The sequence below is a fragment of the Anthonomus grandis genome, chromosome 10, assembly GCF_022605725.1.
Source record: "Anthonomus grandis grandis chromosome 10, icAntGran1.3, whole genome shotgun sequence".
NCBI lineage: Eukaryota > Metazoa > Arthropoda > Insecta > Coleoptera > Curculionidae > Anthonomus > Anthonomus grandis.
The window spans coordinates 4,214,125-4,232,692 of record NC_065555.1 but is presented as its reverse complement, the minus strand read 5'-3'; the positions used below and the strand labels follow the sequence as shown (position 1 = coordinate 4,232,692).

The 18,568-nt window shown below is 36.1% G+C and overlaps 2 protein-coding genes across 6 annotated transcripts in view; one reads left to right on the top strand and one right to left on the bottom strand.

Annotated features, from left to right (window-relative positions):
- The window catches only part of LOC126740912 (acetylcholine receptor subunit alpha-like), a 141,706-nt gene that overhangs the window by 24,150 nt on the left and 98,988 nt on the right, over window positions 1–18,568 (top strand). For 3 of the 5 annotated variants that reach the window (XM_050447100.1, XM_050447101.1, XM_050447099.1), the window contains exons 2-3: window positions 7,285–7,329; window positions 7,390–7,499. In XM_050447100.1, the coding sequence (XP_050303057.1) occupies window positions 7,285–7,329; window positions 7,390–7,499 (155 nt within the window). Of the gene's footprint in view, window positions 1–7,284; window positions 7,500–18,568 lie in introns of all 5 variants that reach the window. The other 2 variants (XM_050447098.1, XM_050447097.1) reach the window with 1 other exon arrangement.
- LOC126740915 (uncharacterized) lies at window positions 12,104–15,156 on the bottom strand. The gene is made up of 3 exons (XM_050447104.1): window positions 14,862–15,156; window positions 14,198–14,382; window positions 12,104–12,287 (listed from the first exon to the last, which is right to left on the bottom strand). Exons 1-3 carry the CDS (start codon window positions 15,066–15,068, stop codon window positions 12,155–12,157), a joined length of 525 nt encoding a protein of 174 aa, XP_050303061.1. The 5' UTR covers window positions 15,069–15,156; the 3' UTR covers window positions 12,104–12,154.

Genomic DNA, 18,568 nt, shown 5'->3' with positions numbered 1-18,568 from the left:
TGCTCAATTTACATTTCATATTTTTGCATTGTGTTTCCTAATTAAGGCAGAAAAGACGATATTTAAAGTTGGGTTCGTTATGAATTATTCAACGTTCCGCCATATTTCCCATAAAACTCAAACGCGTCGAGCGTTCCTAACGTTTTTTCATAAGAGCTCGCGGCTGGACTCCACAGACCATTATGTCCGTCTCTTTTTACCTAGTTGCCGCGCATATCTTTTATCTCTGTTCCTCTTGTTGAATTCTCTGCCATGTTAGAATTTGGCATAACACAATCCGCGACTCAGTTGCCAAATGTTTCCATTTATTTATTTTCATTTTATTGCAAAAAAATTACGTAAAAGTTTGACACGACAAGGAACTGAAAAATTTAAGATAGTTACATCCACCATTTGGGGGAAATCCGGAAAAACTAGTAAAATAGGGCGAATTTAGGTTGAATATTTCTAATGTACTTAAAGAATCTATCGCTCCCTGTCTAACACATGCAAACCATATGAAATAAAAAAAAAAAGCCTTGTCGTGGCTTACTTACTTCGTTTTAATGGTAACCAAATGGAGAATGCACTACTAGTTGGTTGTAAACCGGTTTATTGTTAAATTTTATGTTATGGCTTACCGTTACGACCTACAGAGACTCTTAAAGGGTTTCTTTTGTCCTTTTCTAAGTCTCAGGATTAAAATGCCCATTTTCCCGATTTATTATGGCCTTTTATGGATAAATGCACCACTTAACACTCACTCCTCGTGCAAAATCACTAAATTGATAACTCACTTTTACCGTCAAAATCACACGTCATTCAAATGGGTGCTTATGAAAATTAAAAAAATTAATTATTACATTTCACTGCGTTCCTCCATATCTCCCATGCAATCCGAACGTGTCGAGCGTTCCTAACGTTTTTTCATAAGAGCTCTCGGCCGAATCCGACGACCGTTAGTTTCGTCTCTTTTCAACTAGTTGGCGCGCGATATCTTCGTTCTCTGTTCTTCGGCCATATTGGAATTCGGCAGACGATATTAGACGACGTTGCCAAGTGTATTTGTTAGATTATTTATTAATTTCTATTTTATTGCATAAAAATAACTTTGATAGATATTTAGAAAAAAAAAACGAAATTTTTTTATTGAAAATGTTTTGTAATAAATGCCTCTCTTTGTTCATCACGTTATTACTGGCATAAACCTACCCTTTTCTATAATGAATACAGCCATGAAGTCTTAACGTCACCTGTCAGCAGCACAGAAACTGCAATGTGAATTCAATGAAATTTATATTTAAATAAAACACTCATTTTATATGCTACTACACTACCAAATCATACAAAACATTCAAGAATTATTTCACTGAAAAAAAAATTCTTAACTTGATCTATCTAAAATTTATCTGCTGTACCAAGCGACACCATAGGCGGCTCTTTTTGAACCTGGTTGATTGCATTAACCAACTGCAAATTGACTGCCCAAGCGCAGAAATCATCTTCATGGGTGATTTTTACGTTCACAATATCAACTGGCTGCGCTTCTGCAACAAGAACGACGATGAAGGACACCATATGCGGGCTTACGCAGCTTGTGGAGGAACCTACCAGAATCCCCGATCGAGTTCGAGAGTCTCCTAGATCTGGTCTTGGCTTCAGACCCTGACTCGTACACTGTATCAGTACAGGCCCCCCTAGGAACATCGGACCACCAATTGATAACAGTCTCTTGCCAGTAGGATGTTAAAACACAGGATCCTCCGATGCCGCGGAAGGTATGGCACTATAAATCAGCAGAGTGGAACCATCTTCGGGAATTTTACCGCTCATTCCCTTGGAAAGAAGTCTGCTTTAGAACCAATAACATCTCAGAATGTGCAAACCAAATTACAGAGACGATCTTGGCAGGAATGGAAGCTTATATCCCTTTTTCTACTAAATGCGGATCAAACAACAAGCAATGGTACAACCTGAATTGCAAAAAGGCAGTAAACACTAAAAACGCAGCATTTCGCAAATGGCGTCAACATCCTTCCACCGAAAATCGTAAGAACGTTTTAACCTCCAGAAATAGCTGCAAACGAATTATTGATAAATGCAAAGAGAGTCACAACAACAGGATCCAAAACAAACTCGTGCAATGCGGCTCATCAATATCGAGTCCACCTGCCTACCCCAAGGACGTCGCTGTATCGGGACTCATTCATCTGGAGAACATCTTCTTTGTGGAACGGGCTTCCACCTCACATATTTCCCGACGCATACAACGTACAGCGATTTAATGAATTAAACCCTTTCTAGCTGCACATTATTTAATTTAAAAATAAGCTGTTTAATTACTTTATTTTTTGTTTAAAAATTATGTACTTCGTGCCATTATTACATCAAAACTGACGAAGTCAAAGGCCTCTTCCAAATTGACAAATTCTGCAACTATATTTTTTTATTATAAAGATCAGTGGAAAAAATGCTTATTACTCTAATTGGTCTATAATTTTACACAGCAGTTTTAGCACCTGATTTATAGAAAGCACTTACTCTGCCAATTTTCAATTATCTTCAATTCAATATTGTTTGATAGTTTTCTTTACTTGTTTGGACCAAAAGACAGGGTTCAAAGTAACTTGCTATCTATTTTCTTATATCATTTATTCACCCTAATATTCTTAAATATCTTTATACTAAAAAATCTCAGACATGATACACTTAACGTTCCTCATCCATCATTCGATTCATCTGTTCACCAGCTCTTTTACATACAATGCGGCTTATCTTTTTAATACTAAAAATCCCCTGTTTAAAAAATCATTGAGATAGAGCCAATTTTATCATTGTTTTTCTATTTGGAAATGTTTTGCTGTATAGAATTTTAATTTTTGTTATATAGTATGTATAATGATGAACAGAAGCCTCAGCACCGAAACTAATTAAACCCGTCAAAAGTCTAGTTAAAACTGACAAATGTGGCGGTGAGGGTGACGCTTCTCCAACCCCCTGGCCCGCCTCCAATGTCAATAAGTTCCAGTTTTCCCCGTTTTCTTTCTTCAGAATTCGCCGTCAAACGTTGTGCGATTTGAAAAATGCTACTTCGCCCCGTGACGGATGAGACGTCGGTGTCGCGACGGCAATTGATCAACTCGACGCCCCCCCAACCCTCACCCACCACGAAAACAGACTGAAAAATGACCCCGTTTCCGTTTGTTTGTCGGTTTTCCTTTGAAACTTTGAATGGAAAATATGAAATGTTGCTTTTTGTTTGTTTAACGACCTATAGAAGTACGCCCCCTGTATCTGACACTTAGACGTGTTCGACTACTTGTCCCAGCCAACGCACATCCTCCAATGAGTGTCCAGTATTGGTCCAAACTAAGTCGATATGTTCCTCCTATGTATTTTGGACAATCCAATAGACCGCAAACTAACTTTATAATTAGTTTACTTGAGTCCAGTGGATAGATTTTCTTAAGGAGCTTTGATTTTCTTATCTCTGGTCTGGAGAGATTTACGAATTTCTTAATCCCATACCTTACATTTCCATGTTTGATCGAAAGTCGAACCACACTCTTATCACAGCGAGGAGTTGAGTTGCTTGTGAAGTGACTAAATTTTTCGAACACCTTGTATTATGGCCTTCATCTAAAAAGCCATTAAACATGTCCCTTTGCATTGACAAATTATTCGTCCAGTGGACATTTTATTCAATTATATCAAAATTCCAAATCTTGAGTTAATGATTAAAGTTGATTAAATAAATCATGAAATTAAGTTAATTATGCGAAATTGATGAGCCCAAATAAAGTTACATGTACCACATTTTCCCAAATAAATATGGGACAAATACACCATTTAGCTGAATTTTTCCAGTTCCTTTTTTCAGTGTGTGGACCTCCATTAGATTTTCTGAAGAAATTAATAGATCTCCTTTGTACCTTATGATGTGTAACCTATGGATGTCCTAAGAACACATTTGTGCTATTTAGGTTTATATACGGATGAAGAAGTGACAACAATAATTTTTTTAGCGGGACAATTCGAATAATTAGAACGTTATTTCATGTCTTCTATTCTAGACGTAGCGGCGACATAAAAGTACCTCGTTTTAACGTACAATTACGGAGGTCCGGAAGGGGTTAGTTTATATGCACCACCGTCTAAAGTTAATTGCATTTCGCACGGAACGACGAAGATTAAAAAAAAAAATGAAATTTAGGGAAAGAGTGAATCCTTTCTTAGTTGAGGTTTTGTATAGGGGTGGCTTAATTAATAGGGTTTCTCATTACAGCTCATTAGAGATGGGTGGTTGTTTAACAATCTGTTGTATGTCGATAATAACAAAAATAACAGGGACTGATGATATACATTAATAGTAACAATGTTTTTATTGCAGAGCTTGTTTTTCTTAAAGTCGCTAAAAATTATTGAATGCGCTTAATTATTAAAACACAGAATTGAGAGGAATACAAAATAGGTGATAGGTAAACAATGTCCCAAAGTTTTATTTGACAAGTTCACTAAGATATGGAAAATTGTCTATTTCCTTTCAACCCACTTAAAGGATTCCCTATGCCTTCCATATATAGCTGAATATCAATTATAGCACGTGAATGTGAAGTATGGCTGGGGTTTATGTTTGCGGCTTTTCTGTCAAAAGAATTCCATATGGAATGTTGGAATTTTTCTAAAAAACTATTATTGCTATTCTTCCAGAGCTGCACCAATATATTTGTCCCTATTTTTTTGATTCAATTAATGCGCCAACTAAATTAATTGCGAAAGCAATGTTGCCGTAACTTACAGTAGAAGTGAAGTGATTATTTTTTAGCACTAGATTTGCTTCTCAGAGCTCATAAATACTATTGTGGATTCGAATGGTGTTGGATAAGTTCATTTCTGTACTGGAATTTTTGATAAGTAAGCACTGGCCAATTCTCTTTACTTACCACTAAACACTAATTAGGTGGCGTACCAAAATACTATAAGATCATTAAATTAATAATCCACTTTACCGGCAAAATCATGTAAATGGACGCTTATGAAAATTAAATAAATAAATTAATTAATAAAGTGTCGAGCGTTCCTAACGTTTTTTCATAAGAGCCCTCGGCCGAATCCGCCCACCGTTAGTTCCGTCTCTTTTCAACTAATTGGCGCGCGGTATCTCCGTTCTCTGTTCTTCGGCCATATTGGAATTCGGGAAAGGAAATTATGCGACGTTGCCAAATGTAATTCTTCGTATTATTTATTAATTTTTATTTTATTGCACCAAATACCATAATAAACTTTATTTGATATTGATGATTGTTAAAGAAGAACTGGTATTTTAAGCGGTTTTAAAAATACAACGCCAACTATTATTTAAAAATCACAGTTTTCTACAGCTCATTATTCCTATTCTAATTAACATTAAAAAATTAAATTAACTATCCTTTGTAGAAACGAACGAATGTCAGTAAAAGTCATTCATATAAATAAACACATCGTTTCCATAAAGGGCCGCGAAGCCGAAATGGAGAAAATAAGAAAAATAAATGACTTTTGCCATTACCCTTTGTTCCGACTATACAAGGGTAAATTATATAATAACGTACGGTGTAAATAGAATACATAAAAATCCAATTTGTAAACGCAGAAAAATAACACAGGCCGTCTCACACAGTGAGTTACAAAGGAACCATTAAATTACCAAATTAACGTACATTCAAAAGAGTCATATGAACGTGATTCCATAATTGGTACACCGACTAAAAAACTCCATTAATCATTTTAAAAGTGCATCCCGAATACATTTTGTAAACCACCCCCCTGCCGCCCTCTTCTCCTTCGGTTTAACAAAAGGGTGTAGAGGCCATTAATCTGGCACCCTCGTCCATATTATCTATTAAAAATCCGCGGCGATATTATCGGGAAGTTTGTCGGAAAATTAGGGATAAAGTGCACGAAACCTCATCGATTCTGGACCGGAGTATCCCGAGGTGTCACTTTTCGAGTGTCCTCAAAACACGAGGAAAAGGAGTTTTATTCTTTTGTCGAGGCTTCTGAACCCCGTGATCGATCCCTCGGGAGAGGGTGGGGGAAGGATTTATAAACTCTCCGGGCCGGAGTAAAGCGACACGTTTTCTACTTTGATCCTTCTAAGAAGGGGCTTAGTACTGGGGGGCAACGTTGAAAGCTATCGTTTTATGTTCAATTTTATTTGAATTTCGCGCCTTTCGAGCTATGAGGGATTAACGTATCTCCCAATAAATTTGTTAACAAACAATCGAATTAACTGAGAGCCCCTTGTACAAATTAAACGTCAAAACCCTTTACTTCTATTTAGATTTATAAACCGTCCGTCAGGTTGACGTCTAAAGTCGACCTGCCAATTTGCATTAAAACGTTACTTTCCCCGTCCCGTTTTGCGTGGAACAACGCGAAAATAAAGCACCTTAATTGTAAAATCAGACAGCCGTTATTAATTTATTTAAATTATTATAGCCGATTTATGCAATCCGTGTTTTTGTCAGTTTAATAACGTCGTCGTTTCTCATTTGTCTTACATAATATTTTTATGAGAAACTTGACGGATTATAACAAGAGAGAGAGGTTTTGATAAATTGAAAAGTTCCCTCTTTTGCATTTTATTGCCGAAATTATACATGAAGTTAGGCACATTAATTTCCCTTAATGTTACTCACTCACTTCCACACACGGAAAGTAATTATTATATTCGCTCTAGTTGAGCTAATTTGTGTTGCCAAACTTCCCTGCACCCTTAACCGGCTTAATTTACACGAAATGTTCCACCCGAGACGTAAAATTAAAAAAGTTATGTCAGCCACTAATATATATAAAGCCAATATACCATTTTGACGACTAAAAATCCGAGATCTCGGCTAATAAGGGAGCTACGACCTTGTGGATGGTCTCGTTAGAATCAGAAGGAAGAAAATAAGAGAAAACTGTTGGAATTTTTTGGATAGTGCCCATAGAAGCCGAGATATCGACCGTCAAAGTTTAGGACTTTTCATTTTTAGGTACCTCTTGATAGAAGTGAGGTTATGTTACAAAAACTAATAACTTACCCTCTTAATTTTAACTGGCATAAAACATGCTATATAAACACTCACTAAGAATAATATAACTGTACATTATTGTTAATGCAATTATCGCAAAACAATTTACAAAATTAACTTGTTTTTGATAGAAGTGAGGTTATATTGCACCGGACAAATTGCCAAACTTCATCATCGCGATTGTACTAAGATGTACGGCGTTGCCAATGCTCCTTAAGTTTCCTCATTAATTTTTTTTTTGTTTCAGAACTTGAAGAACCAAATCATGACTACGAATCTATGGGTGGAGCAGGTAAAAAATATTAAATATTTTTTTAATATAAATATATTCATCGTGTATATATTCCTTCAGTCATGGTACGACTATAAGTTGAGATGGGAACCCAAGGAGTACGGCGGGGTGCATATGCTCCACGTGCCCTCCGATCACATCTGGAGACCGGACATCGTACTTTATAATAAGTAAGTACCCTCCCCAGTATTATTTTGGGTAATTTTTGTTTTGAAATTGTTCTTTATAGTGCTCTATTTTCAGTGTGAAGCTTTTCATTTTCAGCTCCTCTCTCTCTCTCTTAATCTCTTTATCATTCATCAGATTTAGACAAAGACACACGTACACAGTCCTAGAGCTACGTTCTGTTTTTTCCCCCAAAAACTACTTACGTCACAATAATGAAACGAACACCTGAAGGTTGAGAAGACTTTTCTCTATAAGTTTTGTTTAAGGTGCAATGAGCTCCGAAGAAAACTTAGTGAGCTACGGAGGTTTTTATTAGGTCCGATAACACTATCGGACCATAGTAGGGCATGCTTTCCTAAAAACTAATTTTTCTCAAGAACTACTTAACCCAGCTGAATGAAATAAACGGCTAAAGATTAAGAAAACTTGTCTGAACAAGTTTTGTTAAAGCTCCAAATCGCTTGAAAGGAAACTTTTTGAGCTACGGACTTTCATGGTCATCACTTACTTTAAAGCTAATTAACTGGAAAACTAATAGGGATATTCTCATGAAATCAAAAGCATAATAGTCAGAAGAATATCCTTTATAAATAATGTTAATACTTCAAACCAATCCAAATAAATCTTTTAAGTATATTGTTGATTTTCAAGGAGTGGTGATAAAGAACCAAGTTTGGAGTTCAAAGGTATCAGTCACTTCAAACTCAAATAATTTTAACACTGATAGGAATATTCTAATGAAATAAAAAGTCTGATATTCAGAAAAATATTCCAAACAAATAATGTTAATCGTTCAAGTCAGTCCAAACAAAATTTTCCGAAATATTGACCTTTTTAGGCAGTGGTGCCCAAAGAGAGTGTTTGACCTGCAAGGTCATCACCCACTTTAAAGCTGAATAACTGGACTACTATTGGGAATATTCTAATGAAATAAAAAACATAATATTCACAAAAATATTCTTTAGAGATAATGTTAATAGCTTAAGTCAGCCTAAGGAAAATTTTCAGAAATATCGGTTCATTTAGGCAGTGGTGTCCAAGTTTGAGCACTGAAAGGTGAAGCTTCCCGAAAAACTTGAATATCTCGAAAACCACTTAACCGAGATGAACGAAACAAACGGCGAAATACTAAGAAAACTCGGCCCTTTCTGAGTCAAATAAATAAAAATTCCCCAAAAGAAAATATGAACACGAAATGACTGTGTAAAATCCGGTTACAAAACATCGTTTTTTCGGCCTGTCAGTCACGTTATCGGAACGTACATAGAAAGACGGATACAAGGGAGAAAAAGGGGCCAAAATAAAACTTTATCGAGGGGTTTTTATTACAGCCAAATGATTAATCACAAAGGACGTCGCAACTATTCATCACTGAGAGTTTCGTATTTATGACCTTCTTATTGGTTTGGGCTACCCTAGATTAATAATTAATGTCATATTTCACATCTGTCAACGTCACCTGTCATTGATTTAATTTCTTACATTATATTCCAGTTCTAATGGTTGTCCCTTAAGACGTGACCTTTAGGGCTATAAAATAAAATAAAAAATAAGCCCTTTTTTCTCCCCACAGGGCGTTTTCCTATCATCCCTTATTCCCTTTAGGAGAAACCGACCCCGCAAGCCACAAATCGCGATCGAACTTTAAAATGCAATTTAAAAAAGCATCTTCGGATTTTAAAATAACATAACGCTACCTTTTCGCCGTTTTTGCCCGAGACGTATTTTTATCTTTATATATAGTATCGAAAGATATTGCTCGGGGTTCAATTTTAAGGGTTAAAGTCACAATATGTGCATCGAGAGCTTCACTTAGGCCTCCCCCGGGGTCTTTTTGTCTCGGACTGGGTCGTAACAACAACGAAACCGAACGTCAACAACGTCACTTTTAACGGTCACGTGAAGTTTTTAGGTTATGTAACAACCACTAATGTAAAGTTACTTATTCGGTAGTACGCGGCTAGAAAAGCCCTTTTTGAGGCCTTCCTCTATTGAGGAAATCAGCTGTTGGGCAGTGGGGGGAGAAGGAGGAAATGTCAACAATGTCACTTGTCATACAGACCGCGTTGCCAAATGCCTATGAGAAATAACTAAAGTGCATAATATAAAACTGGTTCAAATTGTTCCCATTGACATTACAAAATATAAATAAATATTTAATATTTACCATTTAAAATGAATAGTTACAATAATTTAAATAGTTTATTTGGCAACGCCGGCATCTGTGTGCAGTTGACAACCCTGACAAATGACAGTCTTGACGTTGACAGATGTCAGTTAAAGCCGACTGTTTAGTTTCAAAATTCGTCATAATTTGTGGGTCGAATGGCTTTTTCTACATAAATTCGCCGTGTTTTGGTATATTTACATACAATAAAACTTATTTATTTAATTAATTACTAAATGCTATTATTTAAAAGCATGTTATTTTCAATTTACATTAATAGGTCCTAACTAATTAATAATTGCTTTGTAAAGATTTTAGCAACTCGGGCAATGTTGTTGCTGAAAAAACTCGCTAGGCCCAAGTGATTTTCTTGGCCTACAATTTTTTCTGTCAAATTTTACATTTTTTGAGATATTTTTGAAACTATTTAAGATTCTCACATGCGGTTTTCACTCAAATATAAAACGTCCCGAGACGCACATTTTGAGGTACTCACGATTTTTGTACACCGAAAACTTTTAAAACTACAAGCATTTTTGTAAATCACCCAATTTGAACTTTTAAGAATAGCAACTTCACACACATTTTTCAGTGTATCTCCGCAACCGCTCAAGATATTTTAAAAATTCTTTCACGCAAATCAAAAGCGTAAGCCAAGGATGAATTGAATATGCGAAACTTCATGACACCTCAAGAATTACACTGATTTTGGTAAGATGTATCTTTGTCCTTGCAATCACTTGTCAAACTTTCACAGCCAATTTGTCAATTACAGTAAGTAACGGTGCCACTTACCTGGTCTCACTGCACATTAATTAATCATTATTTAAGGGTTGATATTAGCCTGGAAAATAATCCGGGATATTCGGGTGAGGACAAACCACAACTGAGCGTGTGTCATGGACATTCTGTTGCTTTTAACGTACGGTCGGGCGCACAAAAACCGAAATTAGTGTTGTGTAAACGTGTCCGTTATATGACCGACCGTTTTTGCTATTAACTGTTGCTACATGTCCGCTATTAACGGTTTTATTAACTCTATGATAGCTTACATTCATGAGGGAAAATTTTCTAGCACATGAAGGTGAACAAGACAAACCTCCTTACATATAATACAGCCGAGGGTCGTAATAATATTTTTAATGTAACGTCGAAATCCCGTATTCATACCGTGGAAATCCGACACTACACGCATATTAAAATAATCTCCCCGGGTGTAAGCTGAAAAGTCATTTTTATAAACGTAAAGTTGAATGCAACTTTTTAATTTATGTGTGTCGCTTTGTGCCTTTTTCACTGGGATGGAATTTTCCCCGGTTTCATTTTCGGATTAGTTCCACTCTCTTGACGTTTTTTTAGACGTCGTCGAGGGATATGACGGATTATTTACCTGAGTTTAAAAATGAGAATTAATTTTTTCAATTGGTCCAAACTTTTTTATGCACAATTTTACATTACTTGGCATAGTCTCGAAACTATTCGAGGTACGGACATGAGGTTTTCGCTCACAATTGTGATGCTTCGAGATGCACACTTTAAGATATCAAGGATTTTTGTACCTTGAAAACTTTTAAAGTTAGAAGCATTTATGCAAATCGTCCAATTTGAACTTTTAAGGAAAATATTGAAATATTACGGTTTTACACACATTTTAACGCCACCGTTAAAACAGTCCTTTGTCTGAGGATAAATTAAACATACAAAACGTTATCATATACATTTTTCTAGTTCTTAGCGACATTGTGTGCCCTCTATATACCAAAAGTCATCCAAGCCTAATGGATTTGTTATTAAGTTTCACCCATAAGCTTTTAGGTGCAGAAACTGTTATTCGTTTTCGGGAAACTCATATATTGCACCTAAAGTTTCCTAACTCGAGGAACGCCAGATAGTGTTACTGGGTCGACATATATTTGAAAACTTCTTCCGAGTTATAGGAAGTTTAAACTTCAATCTCTTGGCTTTCCAATTTAATTGCTTGGAAAATTATTTATATTTATATATATATCTATGTACATGCAAGCTCTCAGTTATATTACATATTTCTTAATAAAAGTTTTATTGCCAATGACACGCCAATTTATAAAACTTTATAGCAGTCATGAGGGGTTTTATGTACCATAAAAGGGATAAGTGGCCAATACAGAGTGTACATTCAAGAAGTATTTGGCCGTTGGGTGGAATTTAAAAACTTAACGTCAACGTTGACGTTTCTGCTTATCGGGTTCATTAGGGCTAAGAGGGTTTTAAGCATTCATATGACATTTATCGCCCATATTTTATGGGACACTTTCATGGCCCTAATTTTGTTTGCATATTGAATAAACACTATAGGCGGACGTGTAGAAAAAATTCTTCAAAGCCGCTTATGGGACCTAAAAAACCCATCAATATGAGCGTTTATTTTGTGTGCATACGTGGGGTCAAAATACGTTCTCGTAGTGATAAATATAATTTTATTCACATTACAGGCACTCAAAAATACATTTTTTACATCGGCAAGTCTCCATCGACATAAAACACTTTTCCACTTTGACGTTTTTCCTGTTTCTCTTCGCGGCTGTTTCTGTACTGCTGTTGACTATTGGGGGTGATGTTAAGGCTTCTCTGGCTGTACGACACCCTAGAGACAAATAGAAAAATTTATTGTAAAAAAGGACGGGCTTATGCCAGTTACAATGTGTTGGATAAAGAGGCATATGTGTCATTCATTATAAAACATTTGTTTATTTTTTTGCAATAAAATAATAATCAAAAAATTACATTTGGCAACGTCGCTGAATGTGTCCCGAATTCCAATATGGCAGCGAAGCCAACAAGAGGAACAGAGAAAGACGATGCCGCGCGACCACTAGTTGAATAGAGACGGAACTAATGGTGTGCGAGTCCGGCCGAGAGCTCTTATGAAAAAACGTTAGGAACGCTCGATGCGTTCGAATTGTATGGGAGATATGGGCGAACGCAGTGAAATAATTAAATTATTTGTTTAATTTTCATAAGTGCCTGTTTCAATGTTTTATAATATGATTTTACCGGCGTAATTGATTATAAATTTAGGGTTTTGGGACGCGAAGTAAGTGTTATGTGATACATTTATCTAAAAAAAGCCATAATAAATCGGGAAAATGGGAATTTTCCACTTAAAACTCATTAGAAAATGAGGAAAAAGGACGTCTCAGAACCACCGTAAGCCGTAACGGTAATAGAGTTGTAAATAAGCTGGACAAGACTCCCTTTTGCTATCTACTACGGTTGGCGTTTGTTAGAGAGAGAGCGGTAGCTCTTCAAAGTATGTAGACTAGACTCGTACAATATTTAAACTAAATTTGCCCATATTTTTTCCAGATCATTAATTATCTAACTATCCATATTTTTCAGTTTCTTGTCCTGTATGTTTGTCCAATAAAATGAAAATTAATAAATAATCGAACAACTATTACATGAATCTAATGCTGTCTCCCGACTTTCAATATGGAGGCGGAGCTAATAAGAGGAACAGAGAAAGAAGATACCGCGCAGCCACTAGTTAAAAAGAGATGGAAAAATCGGTCTGCGAAACACGCCCAAGGGCGCTTATCAAAAAGCATTAGGAACGCTCGACGCGTTTATTAATTAATTTATTTATTTAAGTGCCTGTTTAAATGATTTTGCCATTATAAATATAGTGATTTTATAGCGTTTTAGGATGAGAAACAGGTGTTAAGTGGTGCATTTATCCCTAAAAAGGCCTTAATCGATCATGAAAATGGGAACTTTAACCCTAAAACTGATAAGAAAAGGATGTGAGACCCTCTCAAAAGCCGTGAGCCTTAACGGTAAACCGTAACATAAAATTTGACTATGAAACTGCTTATGAGCCATTTAGTTTATATTAAAACGACGTAATCCGCGACAAGACTTCATTTTTTATGAGTACTAATTTTTCCGGGTTTCCCCCAAACTGTGTCAAATGTCTATCAAAGTTTATTACGTTATTTTTAATAAATTAAAAATTAATAAATAATCGAAACATTTGGCAACGGTGTCAACATCGCCTTGGGTCGCCTACCGAATTCCAATATAGAGTATAACAACAAGAGGAACAGAGAAAGGAGAGGCAGCGCCCAGTAGTTAAAAAGAGACGGAACTAGCGGTCCACGGAGTCCGCCGAGGGCTCTTATGAAAAAACGTTAGGAACGCTCGACACTTTTCTTAATTAATTAATTTATTTAATATTCATAAGAGGCTATTTGAATGTTTTACACAGATTTTAAGACAGATTTAGTGATTTCATAGTGTTTTAAGACAAAAAATAAGTGTTAAGTGAAAAAACCATAATAAATTGGGAAAATGGGAATTTTGGCACTAAAATTGATTAGAATAGGATCAGTCCCTCTCAAAAACCGTAACGATAAACAATAAAGCCATAAATAAGCCGCGACAAGACTCCCCTTTTTATTTCTTCCGATTTGCGTTCGTCAGACAGAGAGCGATAGATCCCCAAAATATATACACTAGACCCGAAATACTTAAACTAAATTTTCCCTTATTTACCAATTTTTCCGGATTTCCCCCAAATGATGGATGTAACTGTGCAAGTTTTCCAGTTCCTTGTCGCACTGCCCCTGGATTTTCAATAGTTCCCCCTTATCCAGAGAAATGTGTTGGTTGCTAGCCCTCGTCGGTTCGCTAATGCGTTGCGACCTGCTGCTCCCTGGATGAATCAGAATCCTGGAATCCTGGAACATTTTAATATTGCTTAAATTAATCTGAAAAGGCCAATATGGTATGTAATTTAGAACAATAAGAGTGACAAATGCCGGTTAGTTAACTATAGAGCCAATAGATGCCGCAATTGTCTTTAGGCGTAAAAGAATATGTCCTAGGGGCTTTGACGTCATTACGTCTTAAAATACCGGGGATGTTTCGCACCCCTCATATAAATTTCAAATAAATGACGGCATTAAAAGTGGCGAAAAATAAATAAAATTACGCCCGAGCGTGTCGGTCTTAAGGACGTGAATTTATCATAGAGAGTACGGTTTCCTTCCTATATGCGGTTTCCGACAGGGCGAGATTTATCCCCTTAATCCCTGTGAATTGCCTAACATTTATATACCTCGCCTTATTTACACTAACTATATTATATAAGTTACACATAGGTCATTTATATAGTTGTGTGCGTGTGAGGGAAAGAGAAGCATTGGTGCTATCTTACCTCCGCGTTCATATTCTTCGAGAAATACCCGCAATTGCCGTAGATTTCGTCTTTTTTAATCTGCAGGAACTTTTTTTCGATCTCTAACTCCCTTTTTAGGTCTCCCAGGTCGTCACGCATCGCGGAAAGTCTCTCCTTTAAGTTCTCCTTAACAGTGTTGTCACCGCAATCGAAGCAGTATTTTCTGGGGAAATTTGAGTTTTCCATTATGTTTTTTTGGGGGAAGGGGTTTTTTCAATTACAAGAATTTGAGAGTAAATTTTTTGACAGACTGTCAGACATGTCAGCCTGCTAACAATCGCTTAAAAATCACACCTTAAGTAAGGGGGTGAAAGAATTAAATTAAACCCACCCTATATATTTTCGGTCAAAATCCTAAAGTGAATTTATTAGAAGGACGAAACTAAGAGAAAAGATACCGAGCTGAGATATCGAACGTCGAAGTTTGGATTTTTTCATGTTTCGGGTACCTCTAAGCATGGATTTTTTTTTCGGTAGAACTAACCATAGCAGCGTCTTGTTGTGATCCCATAAATCACGAAAATCCCGAGCTATAACAGGGTAACGAGTCCTAAGTAGTCCCTTAAGGCGTCGCCCACCCCATTTAATTGACAAACGATTAACTTTCAGCACCTAAATCACTTAACGGACAAGAATGGCTTTTGTAGAAGTCACTAGGGCTTGTGTGTGTTTAATTGTTATGCTGCTCACGTTTCCTTTGGGTTGAAAAATTGCCTAAAAGCTTAGTTAGTGGGAAGTAAACTCGCCGTATGTTTAGTCACGTCAATTTCCTGTCTGTTGCTGTCATTCTTGTCAATTACGTACAAAAACACGTATTTATTTTAGAGAACGACACCCAACCCATTCAATGGTACCACACATAAGTCATGAGTATAAATATAAATTTTTTGGACGGTTTAAATAGATTAAATTACAATTGTTGGATTGTCAACACTCCCTGTGGTATTTTAGGCACTAAAAGCGTAAATCGAAGAGTCTGACACAGCACCAAAAGCAATAAAAATTCAAATTAAAAGGCTCTGAAGTCGTTCAAGAGGAAATGATATGGCCGGGGATAATAATAAGTTGCAACGTCGCTCGCACCGTCACTCGTCTCCCCAACCCCTTCGGGATATTGCATTTTCCGATGCAAATAAAGACGCTATTAAACGATTCGGGTTTTTCTTGGGAAATTAAAACTGTCTTAATAAGATTTCGGAGAGGGAAAGTGAGGATGATTGAGAGGATGAGAAAGAGCGGGTTTTTTAAATCGTTTTATTTGATTAAATTGCAAAAAACGTAAAAAGTACTGGAGATCTTAAGGTGAAATGAAGTGCGTTCTGTTTAAAAAAGTATGACCTTAAAATGTTGTTAAGGGTGTAAAAGGATGCAAGTAAAACTTTAGAAGTTATCCGGCTTCAAAGTCAGTTGACAGTTTAAGGTATGATTGTCCTTACTAGAACTACTGCCACTAAAATTCAAATATCCTAAAAACTGGTTAAGATAAAACAATAAAATTAGCTGCGTTGTATTAGGAAAACTACGTTGTTTAAATGTTGTTAAGAGTGGAAAAACATGCAAGTAATACTTTAGAAGTTATCCGACTTCAAAATCAGTTGACAGTTCAAGGAGTGATTGGCCTTTACTAGACCTACTGCCACTAAAAGTCAAATATCTTAAAAACTGGTTAAGATAAAACTATCAAACAAGCTGCGTTGTATTAGGGAAACTACGTTCTTTAAATGTTGTTGAAAGTGGAAAAAGATGCAAGTAAAACTTTAGAAGTTATCCGGCTTTAAAGTCAGTTGATAGTTCAAGGAGTGATTGTCCTCACTAGACCTACTGCCACTAAAAGTCAAATATTTTAACAACTACTGTAGATACAACTATGAAACTAGTTGCGTTGCATTAAGGAGACTATGCTTCAGAAATCTTGTTGAAAGTATAAAAAGATCCAAGTGAAACCTTAGAAGTTATCCGGTTTCAAAGTCAAATGATAGTTCAAAGAATGATTTTCCTTAACGCACCTACTGCCACTAAAATTCAAATATCTTAAAAACTATTCAAGATAAAACTATGAAACTACCTGCGTTGTATTAAGGAAAGCATATGCTTCAAATACTGTAAAGGATATAAAAAGATCCAAGTGAAACCTTCCAAGTTATCCGGCTTCAAAGTCAGTTGACTGTTCAAAGAACGATTGTCCTTAGTGGACATACTGCCACTAACAGTTTTTCTGTTTTAAGAGTTTTTCATTTAATTACAATTACAGTTTCTAGCTCACTGGGCCGTGGAAATTGCTCTGCCGTAAGATTATTTAGTTACCGTGACGCTTATGTGCGTCATGTGGCCTGGACAAAAAAATACTTTGTGTCAAGGAATATTTTATTAAAGGTATTTATAAGCGAATTTCCCGTTTTGATCCAGGCATTCCATCATGTTCTTGACATCAGTTCCGTGACGCACCTATGGTACACGCGGCGCACTAAGCTAACTTGAGTCTGTCAGAAAAGAAGGAGGTTTGGAAAACGGTCAATAGTAGAGATACGTGGTAACTGTTGAAGTTAGAGCGCATAAAACATTTTACTACTAGTCAATTCCTATGTCAGACAAATATATTTTTTAATTAAAACTAACACGCTAAATATGATTTCCAGCTCACGGGGCTCTGGATCTTATTATACCGTAAGGTTATTTACTTGCCGTGACGCGTATGTGGGTCACGTGGCCTGGTAGGAACAATTCTTTTAGTTTTAAGAAATATCTTTTCAAAGGTACTTATGCTGCAGACTTTTGACATAATTCTCGAACGATTGTTCCCAAGGACTTACTGCCACTAAAATTCAAATATCTTGAAAACTACTAAAGGTAAAACCATGAAACTAGTTGTGTTATTTTAAGAAAAGTATGCTTTATAAATGTTGTTTAAGGTGTAAAAAGATCCAAGTGGAACTTTACAAGCTATCCCGCCTCAAAGTCAGTGGACAGTTCAAAGCACGATTGTCCCCCAAGGGACTTACTGCCACTAAAATTCAAATATCTTGAAAACTACTAAAGGTAAAACGATGAAACTAGCTGTGTTAGTTTAAGAAAAGTATGCTTTATAAATGTTGTTTAAGGTGTAAAAAGATCCAAGTGGAACTTTACAAGCTATCCCGCCTCAAAGTCAGTTGACAGTTCAAAGCACGATTGTCCCCCAAGGGACTTACTGCCACTAAAATTCAAATATCTTGAAAACTACTAAAGGTAAAACGATGAAACTAGTTGTGTTAGTTTAAGAAAAGTATGCTTTATAAATGTTGTTTAAGGTGTAAAAAGATCCAAGTGGAACATTACAAGTTATCCCGCTTCAAAGTCAAATGACAGTTCAAAGAACGATTGTCCCCCAAGGGACTTACTGCCACTAAAATTCAAATATCTTGAAAACTACTAAAGGTAAAACGATAAAACTAATTGTGTTATTTTAAGAAAAGTATACTTTATAAATGTTGTTTAAGGTGTAAAAAGATCCAAGTGGAACTTTACAAGCTATCCCGCCTCAAAGTCAGTTGACAGTTCAAAGAACGATTGTCCCCCAAGGGACTTACTGCCACTAAAATTCAAATATCTTGAAAACTACTAAAGGTAAAACGATGAAACTAGCTGTGTTAGTTTAAGAAAAGTATGCTTTATAAATGTTGTTTAAGGTGTAAAAAGATCCAAGTGGA